At 42.8% G+C, this 22,447-nt stretch overlaps 1 protein-coding gene across 3 annotated transcripts in view; it reads right to left on the reverse strand.

The window, feature by feature from the left end:
- Positions 1 to 395: 395 nt before the first annotated feature.
- RAPGEF5 (Rap guanine nucleotide exchange factor 5) overlaps positions 396 to 22,447 on the reverse strand; it is a 234,930-nt gene continuing 212,878 nt past the window's right edge. For all 3 annotated transcript variants that reach the window (XM_061413684.1, XM_061413685.1, XM_061413686.1), the window contains 6 exons: positions 21,699 to 21,789; positions 19,399 to 19,449; positions 18,499 to 18,586; positions 13,362 to 13,426; positions 7,710 to 7,764; positions 396 to 4,771 (listed from right to left, as the gene is read on the reverse strand). In XM_061413684.1, coding sequence (XP_061269668.1) covers positions 4,653 to 4,771; positions 7,710 to 7,764; positions 13,362 to 13,426; positions 18,499 to 18,586; positions 19,399 to 19,449; positions 21,699 to 21,789 — 469 coding nt within the window. In that variant the 3' untranslated portion in view covers positions 396 to 4,652. The remainder of the gene's footprint in view (positions 4,772 to 7,709; positions 7,765 to 13,361; positions 13,427 to 18,498; positions 18,587 to 19,398; positions 19,450 to 21,698; positions 21,790 to 22,447) is intronic.

Below are 22,447 nucleotides of genomic sequence, written 5' to 3' on the forward strand. Positions count from 1 at the left end.
TCATTACCACCCTTCTGCTTCAGCATCTCACCCCGGCTCTTGTGCTGCCGCTGGCCCCAGCCTCGAGCATCCCCACAAGGGCCTGGAACTTCCCTCCATGTCTGGGCTGGCTAGGGAGAGTACCCCATTCCACTTGAGTGAGGTGAGGTGCTGGTGAGGGTTGTCAGACTCTGCACATCCCAGAAAAGGACGCGATTTCCAACACAGCATGTTTAGGTTCTGCATTAACTCCATAAATGATTTTGGCTTCCACAGACCACCTGAGAATCTCCTCACCTACCTGTAGCACACTCTGGGTAAACGATTCCTGAGTTTCAATCTGAGCATAATATGGTACCAGAATACTGGCTATAGAGTCCCCAAACATCACAAAGCAAGACGTTCTGAGGCGTGAATAGTGTATCTTTAACATAATCTTATATTTGGAAAAGCAGTTTTTTAAAAAAACACTTGAAAATACAAGGTAACAGTAACTTACGTAAGTTTTCACCTTATATTGCTTGGCCATTTTTACATATAAATTATTGCTTACTAGCTTTGATAAATACACAGCACAGTCATATGTACAGAAGCAGAAAGCATGAGATATGAGAAAGAAAATACTGTTAATGGCAATTCTGGTAATTCCACAAGTGTTTCATATTTACCAGCTCTTCTAATGGTGGAAAACTACAGAGTGTAGTCCCTGAGAAGTTAGGTAGGCGCCCTGATTGCAGGTTTTCTATCTTCTAACTGTTAACGCAAGCTGACAAGGTCACAGCACTCAAGAGTCCTTGCTTCTGGTTGACTTCATCCCAGTCTTTAATAAACAGTGTAATACGAATACAATAAATAGGCTATGCAAATAAATAGTACTCTGCTAAAAAATGTTTAGTATATACAGCTTTGCTTTATATAGTACATTTTCATTTAACTTTTTGGCAATTTTAAAAAACATTTTTCCAGCACTGGTTCTAAGCACAATGGCTCACTGGTTAATAAGCAGGCTGAAATTTTAAGGACACGTCTTTGAAGCATTTAAAAGAAACTCCGCATTAGACCGCATTTAAAAGAAACTCTGTGTTAGACCACCACAGTGGATCTGATCTGCCCCTAGTTTCTGAGAAGTTCGGATTCCCTGTGCCACCCAGGGACACTTGGGATCTGTGGTGAGTGATGCCCACAACGAAACCACAGGGCGGGGATCAGGGCAGCTGTCAAGGCCAGGCTCCAGGGATTGAAAGGCACCAACGCCTTCTCTTTCACACTACTGCTTCTCCCTACGCAGAGATGAGTACATTTCTCCCCACAAATTGAGAGGGGTGGGCTTTTACTTTGTCCTCATGCCTCGGAATTTCAGGTATGCTCTACCCAACTTGCTTGTGGATAGGGGTCTAAGACAATAAATTTATTCTGAGATATCAGAATAAAGTAAATGTAGGTGATAAGAAGTATCACTACAACCATTCAGCAATTGTACAGATTGTAACAGAGTGAATTTAAAAAACTGTGGTCTTTGGAGCATCTGCAAATGTGTATGAAAAAATTTAATATTTTTGGAATGGTTATGATTTTGCCTATTGGGAACTGTTGCTGGGGCTTCCCTGGTGGCTCAGATGGTAAAGAATCTGCCTGTAATGCAGGAGACCTGGGTTCAGCCCCTGGTTTGGGAAGATCCTAGAGAAGGGAATGGCGCTACCCAGTCCAGTACTCTTGCCTGGAGAATCCCATGGACAGAGGAGCCTGGTGGGCTACAGTTCATGGGGTCACAAAGAGTCAGACACAACTGATCAAAGAGCACACTATCCTTTGCTAATTTCTAAAGAGGGCTGGTTTGCTGGAATGCTGACAAATCCAAAGACACACAGGACTGTCTGAAAGTTGTGCTGTAGCAAAAAGAACCCTCTTAGAAGGGCCCATGCACTCCTCGCTGGTGAAGGTTGCTGATACATGAGATGTTTCAGAGTGAACGGAGATTTTATGCAACTGTGAAAATCTAAGAGTTGGAAAGGAGCTTATACATCTTCCTGGTGAGGGAATATGACCTACCCCTATTAACAGGGACCCAGCTTAAATTCTGTGCAGCCTGCTCACTGAGACAACTCCAGACTTGTTAGAAAGAGTCTCATGTTAAGCTTGATCTGGTCCCCATGATCCTGCTTGAATCCTTCAGTTCCAGATACAGGCCTTCTCAGTGCTTCTGAAATTTCTGAGACCTGCTGCCAGAGAAACCTCTGGAGACTGTTGTTAAATTTCAGAAGATTTGGAGATTATGACTTTCAGAAGATGGGGATGGAAAAGCACATCTAAACAGAACAAAATCCTCCTTTCCTTTTGCTGCCCTGAGAGCCATGTGCGCCCCATGACTGGGGGAGACCCCGAGAGCCACACGAGCCCCATGAGTGGGGGAGAGCCTGAGAGCCACGTGCGCCCCATGTCTGGGGGAGACCCCGAGAGCCACACGAGCCCCATGACTGGGGGAGAGCCCGAGAGCCACGTGTGCCCCATGACTGGGGGAAACAGAAGGCAAGCACCCTTCTCTTCCCAGTCTGTTTCTACTCATACCACATGCGGGTAAACTAAATGCACCCTCAGAATCTGTTCAGGCCCGATGTACATGTGGATTTGTTTGGCCATGCACATATCTGAGCTGAGGTCCAAGCAGCAGGTGCTGTGTTGAAATAGCTCTCCACTGGGGCAACTGCAGTAGTTCTAGATGGAGCAGTGTAAATCTAATGCGAATAATCACGCAAACTCTAAAACACAGAGATGATGTCAAAACAGCCTCACAGGATCAGAATGGCTAAATGCTACTCCCTAAGAATAGAGAAAAGACCAAAGCACACGGGTGCTGTCAGCCCACACCGTCACCAGTAATCGCCAAGGGGAGCGCATCACTGTTTGATCAGCCTCGAGAGAAATCGCTTTTCCCTGGTTCTGATGGTTCTGATTGCTTCCAGTGAGTTTCATTCCATTCCCAGCTGGCTGGGGCATTTCTCTGAGTGGACCAGCCCAGGATGGTGCCTTTCTGTCAAGCCCTGTTCATTTTCAGGACTGAAGGACGCAATGGGACAGACTCTCAAAGTCCTCCCCAAATTTGCTCCATGCGGTTCTTTCGAGTGATCTCTCCAGGTCAGCGTGGTTGCCAAGTCCAGGGAACAACGCTGGACACGTCTCAGTGCTGACGCGCTGATGAGAGGAGGAAGCGCTTCTGTACAGGCGCCGAGGAGAGGAGCTGGCAGGGCTGGCGAGAGGGGCTCCAGGGCCACATGTGTGGAAATGAAAGGACCTAATATGGGAAGCGGGAACTTTGTATTTAAGCGAAGTGACAAGGATCTGGCTGGCAGGGATGGATTTCAATATTGTTTCCCACAGGTCTTTTTTGTTCATTTGAAGGTTGAGGCAAACCAGTTCGTGAGAACAGCCAGAGGTCTTATTTAACGTAGGAGCCCCAATCTCTAAAAATGGAAATAAAAAGAGATCTAAAAGACTCTGAGACTTTGAGAAGAAAAAAGAGGCAAATTATAGAAAGGCCCCCTGCCTTGGTTGGGAGGTGGGCTACAGGACTTCTAAGTGTCCAACATAAATCAGATATTTGGATCTCTGGGGGCTCTTTCCATCTGCTGAAAGACAGGCCACTGCCACTGTTCTATATCCCTTCTTCTTCTCCAGGGAGCGCTAAGCGGTCCACACATCAAATCCCATGTACACCCCCTGTACTGGTGGTTCTCATTCCAGAGTGTAGGCACGAGGTGGCCGAAGCGTGAGAACACGAGGGCACTGCCAGGCGCGAGATGATGGACTTTTGTGACTCTGTCACCCCCAGAAACAGTTACAGAGTGCCCGTGACGTGGCAGGCACTGTGCTTTTGTCAAAAATTGTACTGTATTTGAGGAGAGATGAGAGCCTGTCTGCACATGTAAAGAAAATCCCCAGAAAGTAAACAGTGAGTCAGTTTCTTAAAGATGACTATTTTTCCGTATTGGCAAAGCAACTTAGTCTAACTCACTTACAGAAGTAAATCAAGTTGTGCAGAAATGAATTTTACCCGCAAGCATACAGCACTAAGTGACTGAGCTGCTAAGAAATGCATGCCTCGACATTTCTCTTCTGGAGATTAGAGCAGGGGTGGCAGCTGCCAGTGCTCACTGCCTCCTTAGACACAAGTAGCTTTTGGTGATGTCCTAGTTTGTAACAATGGAGACCAGTCCATCTCCATAGAAACCTAGAGATGCCATCACTGTCTTTGAGTGTTCAGACGAGCTCCTACTCTGACAGCCTATACACAGCCATCTACTGCCAGGCCAAGTAAAGCTCCCTGCTGGCTCCTGTGCACTCTAACCGAGCTGTCTGGTCACCGCATGACAAGGGGCGGCCTCCTGCCTTGACGCTGGCACGTCGCAAAGTGAACAATGGATTGGCTCAACACGGTGATCCTAAAAAGCCAGACTTCTCATTTCGAGAAAGTTTCTGCCTCCTCTTCTGCCGTCTCCTTTCGATAGCAGCCTCTCCCCAACTCAGGTGGCTGACATCACTTCCTGAGCACGCTCTGGCTGGCTTTGCTGTGTGCGTCTTATTGTGATACGCTGATAAAACTCAGCAACTTTTCTCGCAGGAACATAACACGCTTGGCACTGCGGTTCCGGGGGAGGCGAGGCAGTGCGCGGTGAGGCTCATATCCGCGGCTCGATCCTGTGCGAGAGCTCAAACAGGGCTTGCTGGCTGTCAATGACGTACAGGTGATGCACGTACGACTTTAACTCCGGGTGCTCTTTTGGAGATATGTCACCTCCTATGTTGGGGAAGGGGGAAAAAGTCAATCTCATGAGAGCAGTAAGCTATTTCTAAATACCAGTAAAACCCTGCATGAAGATACAGTGTAACTCCAGAAGGTTGACCCTCATTTGTCATAATCCCAGAAGAGATGTCTGTTTGCTAATCACGTAGATGCTTTCTGGGCTCAGACTAGATTCCTCAGGTGAGGTGATTAGACTGGCAAGATATGTTTTACCAACCTTGATAGAGAGAGTGATGTCTCCTCACATGATACAGTATTTAGTGGTTGTTATGATCTTCTCCCCCAAACAGGAAACAGCACAGAAACGGCAGGTAAGTGGCAGAGCAGGACTGGAGCCCAGACCACGAGGCCCCCAGGTCCATGGTCTTGGCTCCCCACTAAATGGCCTTCACAGGCTCTTGCATAGGCTGGAACTGTCAGAAATCACTGCTAATCCGGTGACTACATGGACACAATAGTATTTTATTTTTTTAACTATTTCATATAATTTTTTGGTGTCCTTTTTTTGGGGGGGGTGCAGGATTTAAGGGAGCAACTGAGTGAACAAACATTGCTGAAGTGAACTGAAAGTCTGGTTAACAGGCAAAGCAGGTTCAGGAAGTATGTGGATGGGCTGACATTCGCCCAGCAAAAGACAAGGCAAGGGGGTTCCTACTCCCAAACGCCCAGCAGACCAAGGGCCACAAGAGGCTCTGGAGCACTGTGAACCCTGCATGCCATGCTGCTGGCAGCTGTGATAAGGAACCAGAGATAAAGTAGCCTGGACAATGGGGCAGGCCCACTTCCCGTAGTCAAAAACAAGCAAACAAAAACCCCCCTCATGGCCTGTGGAGATGGGCTGAGCTACATTCCAGAGACACAAGGTAACTGTGAGCCTCCATGATCCCTGGGGTTTCGGATGGAGAAGCAGGGGGTGAGTTCAGCTTGAGCAGAAGGAAAAGGCCCTCAGGAAGCTGAGCATTCTAATGCAGAAATTTTTTCTCTTGGGGAAAACCTATTTCCCCCTCCTCTGTGACAGATATGTTTTCTAAGGAAATAACTTAAGGTGTGTATATTATGGATGGCTGTAGTCCTTAGGTTTAATAGAAACAAGGCTTTCCAGTTCAAAAAGTAAAAGCACCGAGAGTTAAAAGGTTTTACCATCCTCCTTGTTTGCTTTAGAAAACATGATGCTCCCAAGATAATTTTGTTGTTAAGTTTCCAGTCTTAAAAAGATGGCAAGAGGAATGCTTCCAACCATGATGCATGACCCTTGCCGGGCACTCTATAATTCAAAGTGGCTTTCCAAGTGCTGACGTCGGTTAACCCTGCCTATATAAACTGTCAAAATGAATTTAGGTAATTCAGTTCCAAACTTGATTTTTAAAGATAGGTAAATACAAAACACCAAATGGCCTGACGGTCATTTAAATTTCTCCTTTGCTTTGTGTCTTGCAGACTCATCCTCTGGTGATGGGAGGTTGACTGCAAGATCAAGGCCAGCCACACTGCTCTAACCCTCCTGCCCACACGTGCAGTGTATATAGACCAGAAGCCCTTGGCAAGTGAGACTGAGGTCCCAGAATTTGCTGAGAACCCAAAAATGCATGGGAAGCAAAGGAGGGTGAAAGAAATACAAATCCTTTACTCATCAGCAATATTATGCTTATACCTTTGAATGAATCTCCATGCCAATGTTCTTAGCTATTTCTATTGAAACTGCATTATACTTGAGTAGTTAATGGAGAATTATATAAGCATGTATCAAATAGTATTTGCTGATGTGAACATTTAGAAGATTAGGTCCTGTATTTATAATTCTCTCTTTCAAGTAGAAATTTCGTAATTCACTCAGAAGTTCACTCCAACTGCTTTGTTGGAGGACAATAAAGCTACTCAAGACTGGAAACGGAAAGAAAATTCTTAAGAGTATGTAACAGAAAGAAAATTCTTAAGGAATATGTACCAAAGTGTTAGCAATATTTTCCTTAGGAAGTAGGACTTTGATCATTCTACTTTACAGTTCTGTATTGTTGAAAAACATTGGTTTACAATGAGTATGTATTACTTAAAGTTAGGTTTTACTTAGTGGTCACTTCTGATTGATTTATAATTATGAACTCTGTCTTTAAAAAAAAAAAAAAAAAAAAACTGCCTTTTTATCTCTAAAGTCTGTGCAAGGTGAAGGAAAGGGTACCAGCCAGGTGGTCTGAGGAACGGCTGAGTGAGTCAGCCTCTCAGAGCTGGGGTCTTCTGTTCTGCATCCACAGAGTCAATAACCTCCATTCACTAGCCCTGGGGTCAGGATTCCACTGCCCATGTGACAGCTCCCTGAACTCAATACATTTCAATTTCCTTCCTTCCTGCAATGTCTTAACATCATTTAAACATAATGTAAATTATTCCTGAGACTTAAAAAGAAACAAATATTCCTATATACATTAGTCTCAGTGGGGAATCTACAAAAGAGCTCAAAAAAACACTTTTTCAGTGAAAGGAAGCTCCAGACAGGAAGTTTTCGCTGGAGAGGAGAAAAGATTCTGGAAAACTACTTTGGGCACTTTTACAAACTATATTCCTATTCCAGGAAGGCTCCAGGCAGGGAGGTGAAGGACAGGGTCACCCCTGATAAACCCACAGGTCATTCTGAGCCAGAGGACGAGCAAACAAGACTTTCGGGGGCGGGCGCTGGAGTGGGAGCTTCTGACAGTTGTAAGTCACACTGTACAGTGAAAACCTGCTGCTGGGGCAGGATGAAGAGCTGCCATTTCTTATCTTACTCTCTGTCCCAAACATGCAGTGATGAGACGGAGAAATACAATACATGCATATGATGTGAATATTATATTTTACCACGTGTTTTAATTTTCTGTCACCAAATACTTGTGAAATGGCCATAGTCTGTACCAATGTGTGACAAATGAACATGCCGTAACCAGCTTCAACGACTCACCAAACTGGTTGGTCCTGCAGTGTCTAAGGGTCCGGACAGTGTCGGCGATCATGTGCTGAAAGGCAGGAGAGGAAGCACATCAGTGGAAGGCTCATTTCTGGTGTCGCTGAAGTAGCAGTGGGGCAGGGCTGAATGGTCTAATCCCACTGGATGTACACAGAAAAGCTGCATTTGGCGCTAGACATGGCTTTAATTGAGTATACTGAGTTTAGATTACAAAAGAATATCCAGACCTTGTGTGCAGAAATAGTGGCTCTCAACCCCAGTTGCACAGATTCTAACCAAGACTTGTAAAAACATACTGTAAAGAATACAGCACAAAACAACCTACTTAACACGAGAAAATACCTGTAAATACTATGACTGATAAGGAGTTAATATGCAAAATATATAAAGAGCTCATATAACTCAACATCAAGAAAACAGACAACCCAATTACAAAACGAGCAGACAACCTGAATAGACATTTTTCCAAGGATGACATACAGATGGCTGACAGCGTATGAAAAGATGTTCCAACACTGTTAATCATCGGCTGCTAAGTCGCTTCAGTCGTATCGTTAATCATCAGAGAAATGCAAATCAAAACCGCAAGGAGATACTACCTCACACCTGTCAGAATGGCTAACATAAAGACCACAAACATTGCTGAGGACATGAAAAAAGGGAGCCCTTGCACACTGTCGGTGGGAATGTAAACTGGGGCAGCCGCTATGGAAAACGGTATGGAGGTTCCTCAAAAAACTAAAAACAGAACTATCATATCCAGCAATTTCACTCCTGGGTCTACATCTGAAGCAAATGAATACTAATTCAAAAGGACATATGCACCCCAACATGCACAGCAGCATTATTCACAGTTGCCAAGATAAGGAAGCGACCTAAGTGTCCATCAGCTGGTGAGTGGATAACGATGCTGTGACGTATATACATACATACAATGGAATAAGACTCAGACAGTAAAAAGAATGCAATTTTGCCATCTGCAACAATATGGATGGACTTGGAGGGAGAAAGACAAACACTATATGATATCACTTATACGTGGAGTCTAAAAAATAAACTAGTGAATATAACAAAATAGAACAGATTCACAGAAATAGAGAGTAAACTAGCGGTTGGTTATCAGTTGGAGGGGAAGGAGGGAGAGGCAAGATAGGGGAAGGGGATTAAGCAGTACACATTATTACACGTAAAATAAATAAACTACAAGGATATAGTACAACATAGAGAACGTGGCCAATATTTTATAACAACTATAAATGGGGTAGAACCTTTAAAAATTATGAATCACAAAGTTGTACACCTATAACTTATATACTACTGTATACTAACTATACCTCAAATAAAAAGAAAAAATAAATATTTAAAAGATAATATATTAAAAAAGTGCAGCATGTCCAACCTCAACCTACCTGTCCACATTTGGAAGGTAGGTTTCACTTCAGAAGTTTCACCTCCTCCCCAGGAAGTCTTTCTGAGGTCTCCCTTCTGGACCCGGGAGGCTCCATTCTCCACCTCCCCACCGCTCTGGGTACAGTGGTTACTGGGCTTGTGGTGTTGTGATCAGGGTGGGACTTTCCTCCTCCTCTAGACCAGCTACCACAAGAGGGCCTTGCAGCCCCAGCACCTACCATACAGCACATACATAGCCTCACACACACCTGCTGAACGCATGCAGGGATTTTGTGGAATCAAAGACTCAAGAAACTCAAATGGTGATAGGAAAGGGGATGTTTATGAAAGATGAACATCTTCTAAAACATCAATATCTTTACAGAGACTGTTCCCTGCTTATTATTTACATTCCCTTTCCTAGTCTTCAGTTTTCTGCTTTAATTTCTAAAGTTCTCGAAAGTTCTTTTTATCTCCAGGAAAAGGTTTCTTACGCAGCTCCTTCCTGTTGACAAGACCCCTCGTCTCATACTCGTGTGCCTGCACTATCTTCCAGCTTGCTCTACCATAGTCATTTTTCCATGGCAAAGGAAAGACAGCATTTAGGACAAGACCAATCTCCTCTACACTTCCTCCTGTGCAGTTGGCAGAATAATCTCCAAACATCTGTCATCCTGTTCCCGCGCTCTGCAAGTCTACCGTGACTCCATACGCCGTTTCATACAAAATTCAAACATCACCCTATAATTCCAGAATCAACATTATTCATAATCTGGTCCTCCAAACCTTCCTAAATGGGTATCATCTTTTTCTTACTAATTGAAATATAGTGATTTACAGTATTATAATAGTTTCTGGTATACAACACAGTGATTCAAAATTTTTATAGATTATACTCCATCTAAAGTTATTATAAACTATTGGCTATATTCATCTGTGTTGTACAATACATCTGTATATAGTATTTATTTTATACACAGCAGTTGGGACCTTGGGCCATCATTTTTCATGTCCTGCCCACACACACTGAACACAGGTAATCTATAGGCAGCAAACCCTCAACAAATTATGGCTAATGTAATAATGTTGACACTAAAACAATTACTTAAAATGCAGCAGACCTCCAGAAACATTATTTGAATATGACCTACTTCTTAGATTGTTCTCATGGGCTGCATTTCTATTGTATTTCTACTCAATAGTGAAAAAATTAAATGGGACGGTGATTACAGCAGCAGCCTGAGTTGCAACTGTAAAGGAAATGAGATCTGACTCACGTCTGTGAATGTATTGTTAAATTTCCTTCCCCCAATTTTCCCACTATTCCCAGGACCGCTCTCTCGCCGTTTTAAGGTATGGCGTCACCTCGATCTCTATCACGTGCCATGCACACAGCTGATGCAAGGCTGGTACTCAGGGCAGCACTGCAACCTGAGCCCAGATCTCATCTTCAGGTTTTCCAAAGTGGGAGGGAAGAGCTATGATGAAGGATGATGTCTTAACATTGAGGGATAAAGAGAAATATAGAAGAATGCATTTTTTTCCTTTATTATTTAATGGTTTGAGGCTGATACGTTTGGAGCAGCTAAGGCAGCGAGGGGAACAATAGAAAACTTATTACATCCATTGAAGCACTTCTGAGCCTTCTCTGTTCTCTGACCTAATGTGTTGGCGGGATCAGCCTGATAAAGATAATACACTGAATTATCTGCTCGCTGGCTAATATATCCATCATAAGGAATTGGCTTCCCACAAGTTAATCCAGTTAGGATCTGCTGGTTCATTACTGTGAAAGATGATGCTATTTTAGCTTAAGTGAAACCCTGTCTTTTGCTAAGAAACACGCTGGAACTACTGACTCTAATAGGAAATTCAGTTTCACTCTCTGGCATCCCAGTATAACATAGGGCTTTAAACAATGTAAAATAGAGTTTTGTCCTTCCAGAAAAAAATTCTGACTTCACCCTGAATTCTCTGTGCAAGGAGGGGGGTCAGCATACTGCTTCTTAAGTGCCATCTGCTTTGAGGACCAGGAACTCAGTGACGCTACAAAATCTGCTCCCTTTAGAAATGACATGCTAGCCGAGTCCATAACGGGTGTGCTGTGTGCCAAGGGTCTGCCGCACAAATGGATAACTGCACTTATCTTCTAGCCAGCTTTTTAGTAAGAGTTCTCTTCAACAATTTAAAATTTAAAATGAAAGATTACCTGTTTATACCTCATTATTTCACTAGGCTTTATTAAAATATTAAGGGTACATACAGTATTGACCCTAAGAGAAGTCCTATGGCCAGTCTGAAGTCTTGTCTCTGTGAAAGCAAGGCCCTAGACTATGTTGGTTGGCATCAAAAGGCTTCTACTGGAAAAAGCCAGGGAAGACCAGAGACGCTGGTCAGAATGACATAGAGAGGGTGCAGGAAGCCTTCCACTGCTCTTTCCAATCTGTGCATTTTTCAAATTGTTCCCTCACTTGGAGAGCTCCATCTGAGAGGAAATGACACAATGAACTTGAGTCACTGGTTCCCTTTGGGAAGAAGGTCAACCACCAGTCTACCTTTCACAAGAGACAAACTCAGCGTGTACCGAGCGCCTCCTGCTCTCCCACGTTCCCATGGGTTCCTCAGGGTGAAGGGCACAAGACCCTCAGAGGGAACGCCTCTTGGTGTTTCACACCTTGCCCCTCCTCTTCACACACACTCACCCAAGCTTATCTCGCGTTCTTAAGCGGAGGCGTTGGCCAAGATTTGAAATAAATATTGACCAGCAGCTTCATATTCCTGTGGTCATTTCATTAATATCAAACACTGGAGACAACCCACCAACAGGCTAGTGTGTTGCTGCCTACAGTCTAAGGCCACAAATAGGCCCTGGGATCTTCAGAACATTACTGGGTGACACAGAACAAATCTCTAAAAAATAATATTTTTCATACAAGAATAATACTTTTAATACAAGAAGACTCAATACTTTAAATATCTATTTCAGGTGCGTTGATTTGACTGAAGTATGTAAAATAACTGAGCTCAATTCCAAAGCACATAGTGTCGGGAGAGACTTGAAAAGCTATGGACGTGTCCACTTAAACTCTAACTACCCAGAAAGCGATCATCCTCAAATTATTAAAACAGAGCTATGGCAAGATACCCTAAGATGTCAGTCTCCCAGATCCCAGCTGCTTGGGTGTTCAGGTTGTACAAGAGCTGCCTGCACTGACACCGTGCCATCTCCTCCCGTGTGAGTGAGTTAACCTCACAGTTAGAGCTGGGCACCTAGGAGGCAAAGGTCAGAGGCTAAACCGTGTTTGGACTCATCAGCTGGTACTGTTCTTTGGTTATGGTCTATGGGCCCCCAACTCACTCAACCTTCTCTCAAATGCCTGACCTGGTCTCACAGGGAACCAGGGGCCCATTCCTGAGAGTCCACACGAATCCATTACCATTACTAAAAAGGTCACTCAAAGGTCAGGGTCTATGGACAGGGGTCACTGATATCATCTTTAATCATGCATGGCAGGCTCATCTCTGACACGAAAGTTCATCTGTCAAACAAATCCATTCTTGTAGTCAACAGGGTCTCCTTGGAGCAGTTTCACAGTTTCACAGTTGCTCAGCCCTTACAGGCAACTCCGCCTCTGCCCTCAGCTGGTGAGAAAGGCTAGGAGGAGCCTGCTGCATGACAGAGCACCCAGGAACGTCCAGGAAGAAGCATTTCAGGAATGTGTAAGAAGGGGCTCGCTGGGGGGCCCCTTCTCACGGGCTCACTTTCTCACTTTGCATGAGGTGGTCTCACATAGCGGCAGCACCTGCCCACAGGCTGATAAATGGGCGGTCCTTCCTCTCCCAGGCAGACCCAATAAATTCCACCTTCGAAGGACATACCTCCCCAGGAGGAGGAGCAGTGCTTGCCAAGACACAGGGAGACACCTTTAAAGCCACAAGGCTCAACTTTACAAGTGTGAATTCCTGCTGACAGGAACCTTACCACTTTAGTTCCAGTTCAGATACATACACTCAACCACTGATGTTAATCTAATGAAGTTCCATTTTCAAAAATAAAAAGCAGATGTTCATACTTGGCTCTCAAAACCTTGGCAGCACACTTCACTTCTTTTTAATTGGGATGCATTTTATTGACAGTACATAACATGCAGCAAATAAATCACCACCAGTCCAATAGAGAATGTCGTCTCCCAGAGCAAGGAGAGTATGCATTTCCCTTACAGTGGGTAAAAAGAGAAACAGTGAAATTTTACATACCAGTTTTTCAAAGTTGACAAGATTATCCAGAAATGTTTTATTTCCCTCATGAATGAACGTTACATCTGAAAATTAAAAACAAGAAGATGCATGTACCATTAGGAACAGGTCGTGAGTCAGGGCTGGACAGGTGTAGATGCAGGGCAGCTTATTAATTTTTCTTAAACATTACGGATTATTTCCCGCATTAGACCAGGCAACTTGGAGCTGACTCTGTACAGGATGCAATGTGACAGGGCATAATTTATGTGTGTAGAGAAAACATTCTAGCATTCACACAAGTGTGTATCTTGCTGTTATACTCTAGGCTTTGACTTCAACCCGCTTAACATAAGCTAACACTATTCTATAACTTAACTGGTCCATTATGTTTTTAGGCCAGAACAGTGAACAGAAAAGAACTGAATACCCAGCAACAAAAATTATTTTAATATTTATGTATTTGCTTTTTAACAATCCCTGGTAAAGTGAATGGGGTCTGCGTTACTTCAAACATCAAGATTTAGATGTGGATGTTCAAACTTAGATTTCTGGTTCTAAAAGCCAGGGCTGGTGTGGTTATCCCAAGTGAGTGAGGAAAGGGACAGGTTAGAAATGGCAAGGTTTCTGGGTCTATTCAACCACTGGAAAGCCAGTGTCACTGATGAGAACAACGTAAGGAAGGGAGGAGAAGGTGCATTGTCAGAGCAAGGGAGCGTGACATTTGACTTGCGCCTCGCTGCATTTGAAGTGACAGGAGACATTCAAATAAAAACCTCCCTCTGGTTGCAAAACTTACAGGAATGCTTCTTCAAAAGATGGGGACTAGCAACAATGACAGGAGCTAAAGCTCCAAAAGAGGGGTGACTTATAAAAATTCAAACCAGAGGGTGAGTGACTGAACCATAGGGAATCCTCACAGACAAGAATCAAAGTAAGAAATATACTACAATTTAAAGAATGTGCAAATAACCATGTTATATCACAGACATGCAGGGCAAACCAAATGAAAACCATTTTCAAAAATCTTCTTAAAATAACATGATATAAAAGACAGAAGTGAAGAGATTGAATTCCTCTAAATAGAAAGGGAAAGTATTTGCATTTAGTCAAGACTTTGATTCTGCTGGTCCATATGGAGGGCTTCCCTGGTGGCTCAGAGGGTAAAGCGTCTGCCTGCAATGCAGGAGACCTGGGTTCAATCCCTGGGTCAGGAAGATCCCCTGGAGAAGGAAATGGCAACACACTCCAGTACTCTTGCCTAGAATATCCCATGGACAGAGAAGCCTGGTAGACAGACAAAGCCTGGTAGACTACAATCCATGGGATCGCAGACTCACTGAGCGACTTCACTTCACTATGGGGTAATTACAAGGCAGGTGCTTGGGAAACTGGCCTGAAATACACTTAGCTGCTGAGCTTTAAACTGGCCACCAGAGGGCAAGACCAATCACACAATACACTGATACAACCCTTTTCTCAAGGCATCCTTTAAACACAGCTTCCACCCCACCGGACTGCAAGGTTTTCCTAAGGTTTTTTCTTTCCTTTTTTAAACTGATGTTTGAGCAAGAAAACAATTCACCATTACACAGTCATCTGACGAGCTCTCTGGTTATTTTATTATCTTTCACTGTTTTGCTTTCAGAATAGAATCGCAAGCTTCATGTCTCTGACACAATATTTAGAGAAAGAGCAGCCAACACAGCTAACTTGTATTCTTTCTGTACAGCAAGCAAAGCACTGTGTGCACATTGTTTACCTTAAACTCCACCTAGGAGCCTGGTATCTCCTCACTCCCGGAGAATTCAGGTTACAAATGCCCTGTCCGAGTTCTTGGACCACTTCCCCGGTGTTCCAAGGCTTGTCATCCCCACCCTATGTTCCCAAGATGAGGATCATAATACAGCTTATATTTATCATCAGTGTCAGACATGGCACTAACTCATTTAATACTCACAAAAGAGTATAAGGTAAAGTTAAGCAGGAAAGAATGTGAAGAAACAACAGTCCAAAGGCGGATGGAGCACAGCCGGCTCACGACCACAGCTCTGCGTCTCGGAGCCAGGACGCGAGCCCGGGTGGCCCGCTTCCTCTCACCACGGTGCCTCTCTGGTACTCAGAAGGACTTAGACATTTCTTATCATCTATTCCAGTCAATTTGCTGAATTCACTGGATGTGGGGGCCTCTGCAAATTTTACTGTTTCCTTTGTCGCTGATTCTGTCTCTTCCCTCTCCTCTGCCTGGGCGGTCTTGCTTATCCCCAGCTCGCAAGGACTTGTCGAGGTCAGCACACAAGGAAGGAGTCTCTCCTGAGGGTGGGGGCTGGCAGGCTGATGCTGGCATGAGGATGAGGCAGGGAAGGTATGTCTGGCCAGGTAGGGGGAGAAGAGGGGCTGCTGCCCAGGAGAAAGGGGTCAAAATGGCTGCAGGTTTTGATGCAGGTGACTGACAAGTGTGTGATTAGGAAGTCTGAGTTCAATAGGTGGTTGAACTCAAAAACTGGAGTCTCACAACCTGAGTCATGGGTGGGCTGTGAAGCCACTGAGGGTCCCCACCAAGTGCAGTGCCTGAAATGAGTACCTGCCAGACCCCTTTATCTGGAAACACCCAGACATGTTCCTAACATTTTATATAACAGGACTGGGGATGAACTAACTCCATTTGAAGAGATGGCAGGTGAAAAAGAAGGAAAAACATGGAAGCACCTCAATCTTCCTTTTATTTACACAACTCCACAAATCTGCAATAACAATCTGCCCTTGAAGATACAGATACAACCTCAGTTTAACGTCAGACACCGGTTGACTATTCACTCTACTGGAAGGATTACCATCTCCCCAAACACCATGACATAGATTACTCAACTGCTTTTGACCTTTAGCTCAGCTGGAACCTTTCTTCAACACTTACTCAGGGTTTCCTGGTCACTACTTTCTGAACTGGACTCCACAGTAGGGGGAAAGTAAATCAGAAGTGAGAAATTCACAGGCAAATAGATAAGCTGATAGCTGGAAGCATTTTTAGGTTATGTGCTTACTTTGATAACCTGCATGTCATTAGGAACTGACTAACTCAAAAAATGAAATATGGGAGCCCAAATCCTTCCTAATACCCAAGAAGTTTAATCTGGTCTCTTTCTCTAAACAAAAGCAATCCAAAGCAAGAGGCACAAGAGAAGAGGGCTGGGAAATTTTCATGAAAAAGTTGCTTGTTCTAAAGTAGTTTACTGCAAATTTTAAAATAATTTTGCAGTTACTAAAGCTAAGAATTAATGTTGTATATGTTTTCCAAAATGTCTTACCACAGATGTGATACATACATATTCAAAAGTGTCATCCTATTTTTCCTTTTGAAATTATTTCAGACAAAAATAGTAACTTTAAATGCAATAGAGTGCCAATATTATTTATTTTTATAATGACAAAAATAAAGATAAAGGAAAAACAAGTGAGCTTGTTTTTAAAATTCAAGAGCTTTCAGTGAGAAAAAAAAAGGGGGGGCAAAAGTTTAATTTGCTAGAATGAATGAGACAATGTATTTTCAGTAGAAAAAAGAGAAGTTTGTTTTGCTGCCAACAAAGAGCTCTAGATAAACTCAGTAGAGCAGAAAATTGCATCCAAACTAAGACATAAGTGTGAGGCACCTGACTGCATTAAATATTTTTGGGGAAAACCCACTACTATATAGCAGAAGGCTCAGCTCACATCTAAATTAAAGGGACAATGCTGACCATTTTCTAATCACCTTAAAAACATCTATTGTTTCAAAATTTTGTCTTTCTAAAATCAATTCCTTTCCCAGATCTGTGTTCCTTTCCTATTTTTCCTATTTGTGTCTACATGATTCTAAGTTTTACTTTCCACATGCCACCACTCCCACTCTCCAGCTGGTGTTTTATTTTAAATAAAAATCACAAGCCCGAATAAACTTATCTTAGAAATAAAAATGAAGAATCAAATGAACTTTTTAAAGTTGTTTTTCTGGCTTTACAATCTTTCCTTGTTTCATCCATTTACAGTTCTCAGAATGCTTTGAGCTCGAGTGAAGCAGTCCATGTGCTTCATTGTCCTAACTGTCCTAATACATTACCGTTTCACAGAAATTCTTGCTTTATACTAGATGAAGACTAGATAAACAGCTGCAAGAATGTACAGCAACTCAAAAGCTCTCCAAGCTCTGGCTGTTCTCAGGAGAAGCCGAAAAGGTTTATTTTCGGCTTTACTGCCAGTGGGTCTGGCGATTGAGAGGCAGCAGAGGACACGGCCCGGCCAACCAGTTCCCAGGTACTTCATTTTCCAGGCAATTCCACCACACTTATGAGTGTAGGCGCTAGGGCCTGACCCCGCAGAAGGTATAAGCCTCTGAAGGGGGCAAGCAATATAAAAGAGTACTCCTATAAAAATTCCTTGAAAAGAATCAAAATAAGACCAAGAGAAATGACCAAACCCCTTGTCCTAGAAAGCACATGGGTGGGATGTACACTGAATGTCAGAAGCATGGGCCTGATGAAAACAAACTTCCCTTTCACTAATCCCCTTGGTTTGAAAGAGACCATCAAGATCTCATTAATAAGTTTAACTAACATGTTTCATGATGACTGATCTGCTGCTCTACAGAAGAGAAGTTAGTTGACTAACTTGCAGCTATCACATACTATCCCAACTGGATTCACTCCTGGAAAGAAGAAAGTACATTCTCTACCAAAACTTTTCACACATGACACTGCTTGTGTTGACCGAAGGTTTTTCTCACACAGCAGCAGGCCATGGGCTGAATCTCTGAAATTTAGGTTGCAAACAAAGAACATAACTGATCACCACTTGGATTCTTCATGCCAGCCTTATTCTTGGCTGAGTTAAGTGGACTGTAGACTCAAATAAGACAAGGCTTAGCAGCAGAATAAAGCAAAAACACAAACAGTTCCAGTGCCAAGTTTTGTGAGTCAAGTGAAAATACTTTGAGGTCTGCTTAAGAACAATTAAGCATTTCAGGTGTCTCAGAAAGAAGCAAACATGTGAAAACAGTCACAAGCCAACAGTTAGGTTGGAATGACAAAAATAAAGAAACTGAGATTCCTTTCCTCGCCCTCCGTAGTCAGAGTGATAAATTTCTGGAAGATGGAATTACATAGCATAAAAGACAGATAATTGTTACCTTTAAGCAATAATGGCATGAAGGGGATTTTGGGTGGCTTCATTTTCTTGAATGCGTCTCGGTAGGCTTTGTGATTCAGGGATGGATCCTGCCGAACCAAGCAGATTACAAAGAGAAAGAAAAATCAATGTGCTATAGAAACAATTCTAAATCTATTTTCGCTGTTACAATTTGAACATGATTTAGACATAGAGTGGTTCTTCCTAAGAACAAAGTAGATAAAGGTTTCCTAGGAGAATAAACTCACTAAATTAGGGCAGGAAATCTAGGCAATGAATGAAAGTCAAGTTACTGGTTGACGATAATGGGAAATGACTGCCAAAGAGAGACACCTTTTGATTGCCCTATTATTTTCCCTCCAATAGGTTCCTTAAGTACAGTTTCCTCTCCATAATTTCTATCATGAGGTAAACCCAAAGTCTTTTGTTAGGCACACCTCAAAGAAAAACTGCCCTCATAATGCACAGATAATGCAGAGAAAACAAAAGAACATTTTTGTTGTGTTCTGAAAAGAAACTGCACATTTTGTTATCTCAAAGATACAAGGAATGATAAAAAGGAGAAATGGTAAAAAGAAAAAAAGAATAATGCATAAGAATTGCATAGTAAATTTAAACTAGCTAATTTCATAGGTTTTGAAATGGACTGTACTGAAAAATGTGCCTTCTGAATATCACACCAAAAAGACCATTCTCGCTACCTTTTTCCATGGAGAGGAAGAAGCAGTAACCATTACCCTCCTTCACTCCATTAAGAAGCAAAGCTACCTGTTCATATACAGGTGCACTAGTCTAAGCTACCTGACATGGCAGAATGGAGATATTGACCACTGAAATCTAGGAAGAAATCTGAGGCTAACTATCAGTTTGAAGAGTAAGTCCACTATGCTCAACTACTTACTGTTAAACTTTCAAGTTCAGAGAAAAGTTTCTTAAACTTCCCAGGGATTTTCTAAAAACAAACAAACAGAAAAAGAAAAGGTCAAAAGAAGTCAGTTATTTTGAGAGGAATGTTCATTAAGTTGCACTATATACTTCACATTTCTGAACATAAAACCCTCTATCAACTGGTTCTACCTTGATTGCTTCTCATTACGCAATTTTCATCATTCCTTAATGTGATGTTCCTTGGGAATGTTGCTAAAGACAGTTTAAAATGAATAGCAGCCACAGGATTTAGGAATCCAACTTAAGACAGTCCACACACTGGTGATCTTTTCATGAAAGCTTGGATTTCAGTTCTGTATCCTACCCTTGACAAACGCTCTCACCTTCTTAAATGGTCTTGTTGAGTAGGAAGTAATAATGTTGACTGATATTTTTTGTATAAATGATATAATGATGTTTCACAGCAGAGGTTTAAATAGTGAAAGGCCATGAAAACCCTCATTGATGAAGCCTGTACTTTAGTGGGTAGAATCACCAAACTGGAAAGATCACCCATGCAAACAGTGGCCTGAAGACTGACAGGGGATGGAAACATACACTGTCCTCCCAAATAAGAATTTGGGCCTAAGGAAGAAGGGCCTGGGATTTCCCAGCCTGCCCTTACTCTGGTGAAGTAGGAAAGCCAGACGTCTCGGTAGTCAGTCAGAGTTTGAATTCTGACTCTGCCCTCTTTCTAGCTGTGTGACTGCAGCCAGTCTCCATGTTCTCTGATTGAAATGGAGACTACTCACAGGAAACGTACAGTCAACAGTTGGTGCTCGGCAAATTCCAGCAAGTAACACTTACGAGTGTTCTACAAAATGTGTGGGATTTTCTGTTTTCAAAACAAATCAAAACAATGAGGTAAACCCTTACAATAACTACACTTTTAAATATCAATTTGATAATTCTGAATATGGACTCAACAACACAGGTTATTCAACCTGTTTGGAAACTACTGTTACACACACCAACACATACGTATTAATAAATGGATGATAAATGCGAAACGATAAAATGCAGACACCTGCAACTATTCTTCTGAGCTGCATACCTGAGTATTTTGGATATCCCACAAAAATGTCTCAGTTGCGCGTCAAACTCAACGCATCTAGGGCCAAACTGATCTACTCAAGGGGTCAGCCATGGGCCAAATCTGACCCCATGCTTTTGTAAATAAAGTTTTATTGGAGCATGGCCATGCTCATCATTTACAGACTAAACAGGGCTTGCACTTCAATAGGAGACTTGAGTCATGCCAATGGAAACCACATGCCAAAAAAAAAATTCACCATCTGGCCCTTTACCCCAAATGATTGCTGACCTCTCTTCTAGTTCCTGAAACCAACTTTTCCTCTATTGCCTACTTAGGCCAGTGTGATCATTTTCCAGGCCTAGAAACACTGAAGTCATCAGCTCAAGTGGGCGTCTCTCTCTGAGAACCCAATGGCCTTGATCATACAACAGTGACAGGCAGAACCAGGATTTGGGAGACCTGGAACATTTAACATTTTGTGGGCCCTCTTTTTTAATAAAAAAAAAAGAATATAAAACTACTTTTGTAAATTTTGCAAAGATATCTGCCATCCACGTGAACATACTGCCAGGAATATTGCAAATGAGAGGCCTGGTAGCTTAAATTCATAAGCATCTCAGCAAATCTGCCTCTGGACAAACGGAGCTTTTGAAAGGACCAACATGAAACTGTAACCATGCCATCACGGAGAAAAACAGAAAACTAATTCAAGTTAGGAGGCATTTTTCAATTTTTGTTTCTTTCGTATATATTATAGAACCATTTTGAAGACCACTTGATCAAAATATTTCCTAATACCTTTTAAATATAGCAGTGTGTACATGCCTATCTCAAACTCCCAAACTATCCCCCACAACCAACCATAAGCTAAAATGGATAACCAATAATGTATAGCACATAGAACTCTGCTCAGTTGCGGCAGCCTGGATGGGAGGGGAGTTTGGGGGAGAATGGATACATGGATATGTATAACTGAGTCCCTTCACTGCTCACCTGAAACTATCACAGCATTGTTAATCAGCTGTACCCTAATACAATATAAAAAGTTTAAGGAGAAAAACAGTTCCTAAGGACTTGAGACACTAATTTATAACATTTGTTTCTAGTGGTACTTCTCTCATTTAAACCATTTAAATCAATTTACTTTAAATAAGGACTTTTCGGTGGAACATTTCCCATTCAGTGTTATTTGTCCTCTCCCACCCACTCCATCCCTGCCATGGACCCCCAAGGCTCACCTCCCAGGTCTGAGATAGCCGGCTCACAGAAGCAGTGTTGAGACCCATCACGATAGCAAAGAAGGAGTTCAGGTTTCTCTGGGCTTTGCAGCTGTGGATTAAAGAAAGTAGGAGGCACTGTTAGGCAACATCCTTTTGCCAGATGAGCACAAAAGATAAAGCTGCCAAGACTCTCCTAGGCCACAGGGTTCAGTCTCTAGGGAGGGGCTGAACTCTGCTCCGTGACCCATGTGCCCCTGGGAGAGGAGTGGTACCTGCTGCACAAAAACAAATTCAAATACTTCCGCTCATCATTGCCTTTAGGAAAAGACCTGTGCTTTTTAAAAAACTTAATTAATTTAATTGGAGGGTAATTACAACATTGCAATGGCCTCTGCCATACATCAACATGAATGGGCCACAGGCACACGTGTCCCCTCCCTCCTGAATCCCCCGCACCCCGCCACGTCCCTCCTCACCCTACCCCTCAAGGCTGTCGCAGAGCACTGGCTTTGGGTGCCCTGCACCACACACCAAACTCCTACTGGCTGTCTATTCTATACGGTAAAGTATATGTTTCAGTGCTAATCTCTCAAATCATCTCACCCTCTCCTTCTTCCACTGTGTCCAAAAGTCTGTTCTTTATGTCTGTGTCTCCTTTGATGCTCTGCACATAGGAGCATCAGTACTATCTTTCTAGATTTCATATACATGCATTAATGTACAATATGTCTTTCTCTTTCTGACTTACTTCACTCTGTATAATAGGC

The sequence above is a fragment of the Bos javanicus genome, chromosome 4 (assembly GCF_032452875.1).
Source record: "Bos javanicus breed banteng chromosome 4, ARS-OSU_banteng_1.0, whole genome shotgun sequence".
In the NCBI taxonomy this organism is placed as follows: Eukaryota; Metazoa; Chordata; class Mammalia; order Artiodactyla; family Bovidae; genus Bos; species Bos javanicus.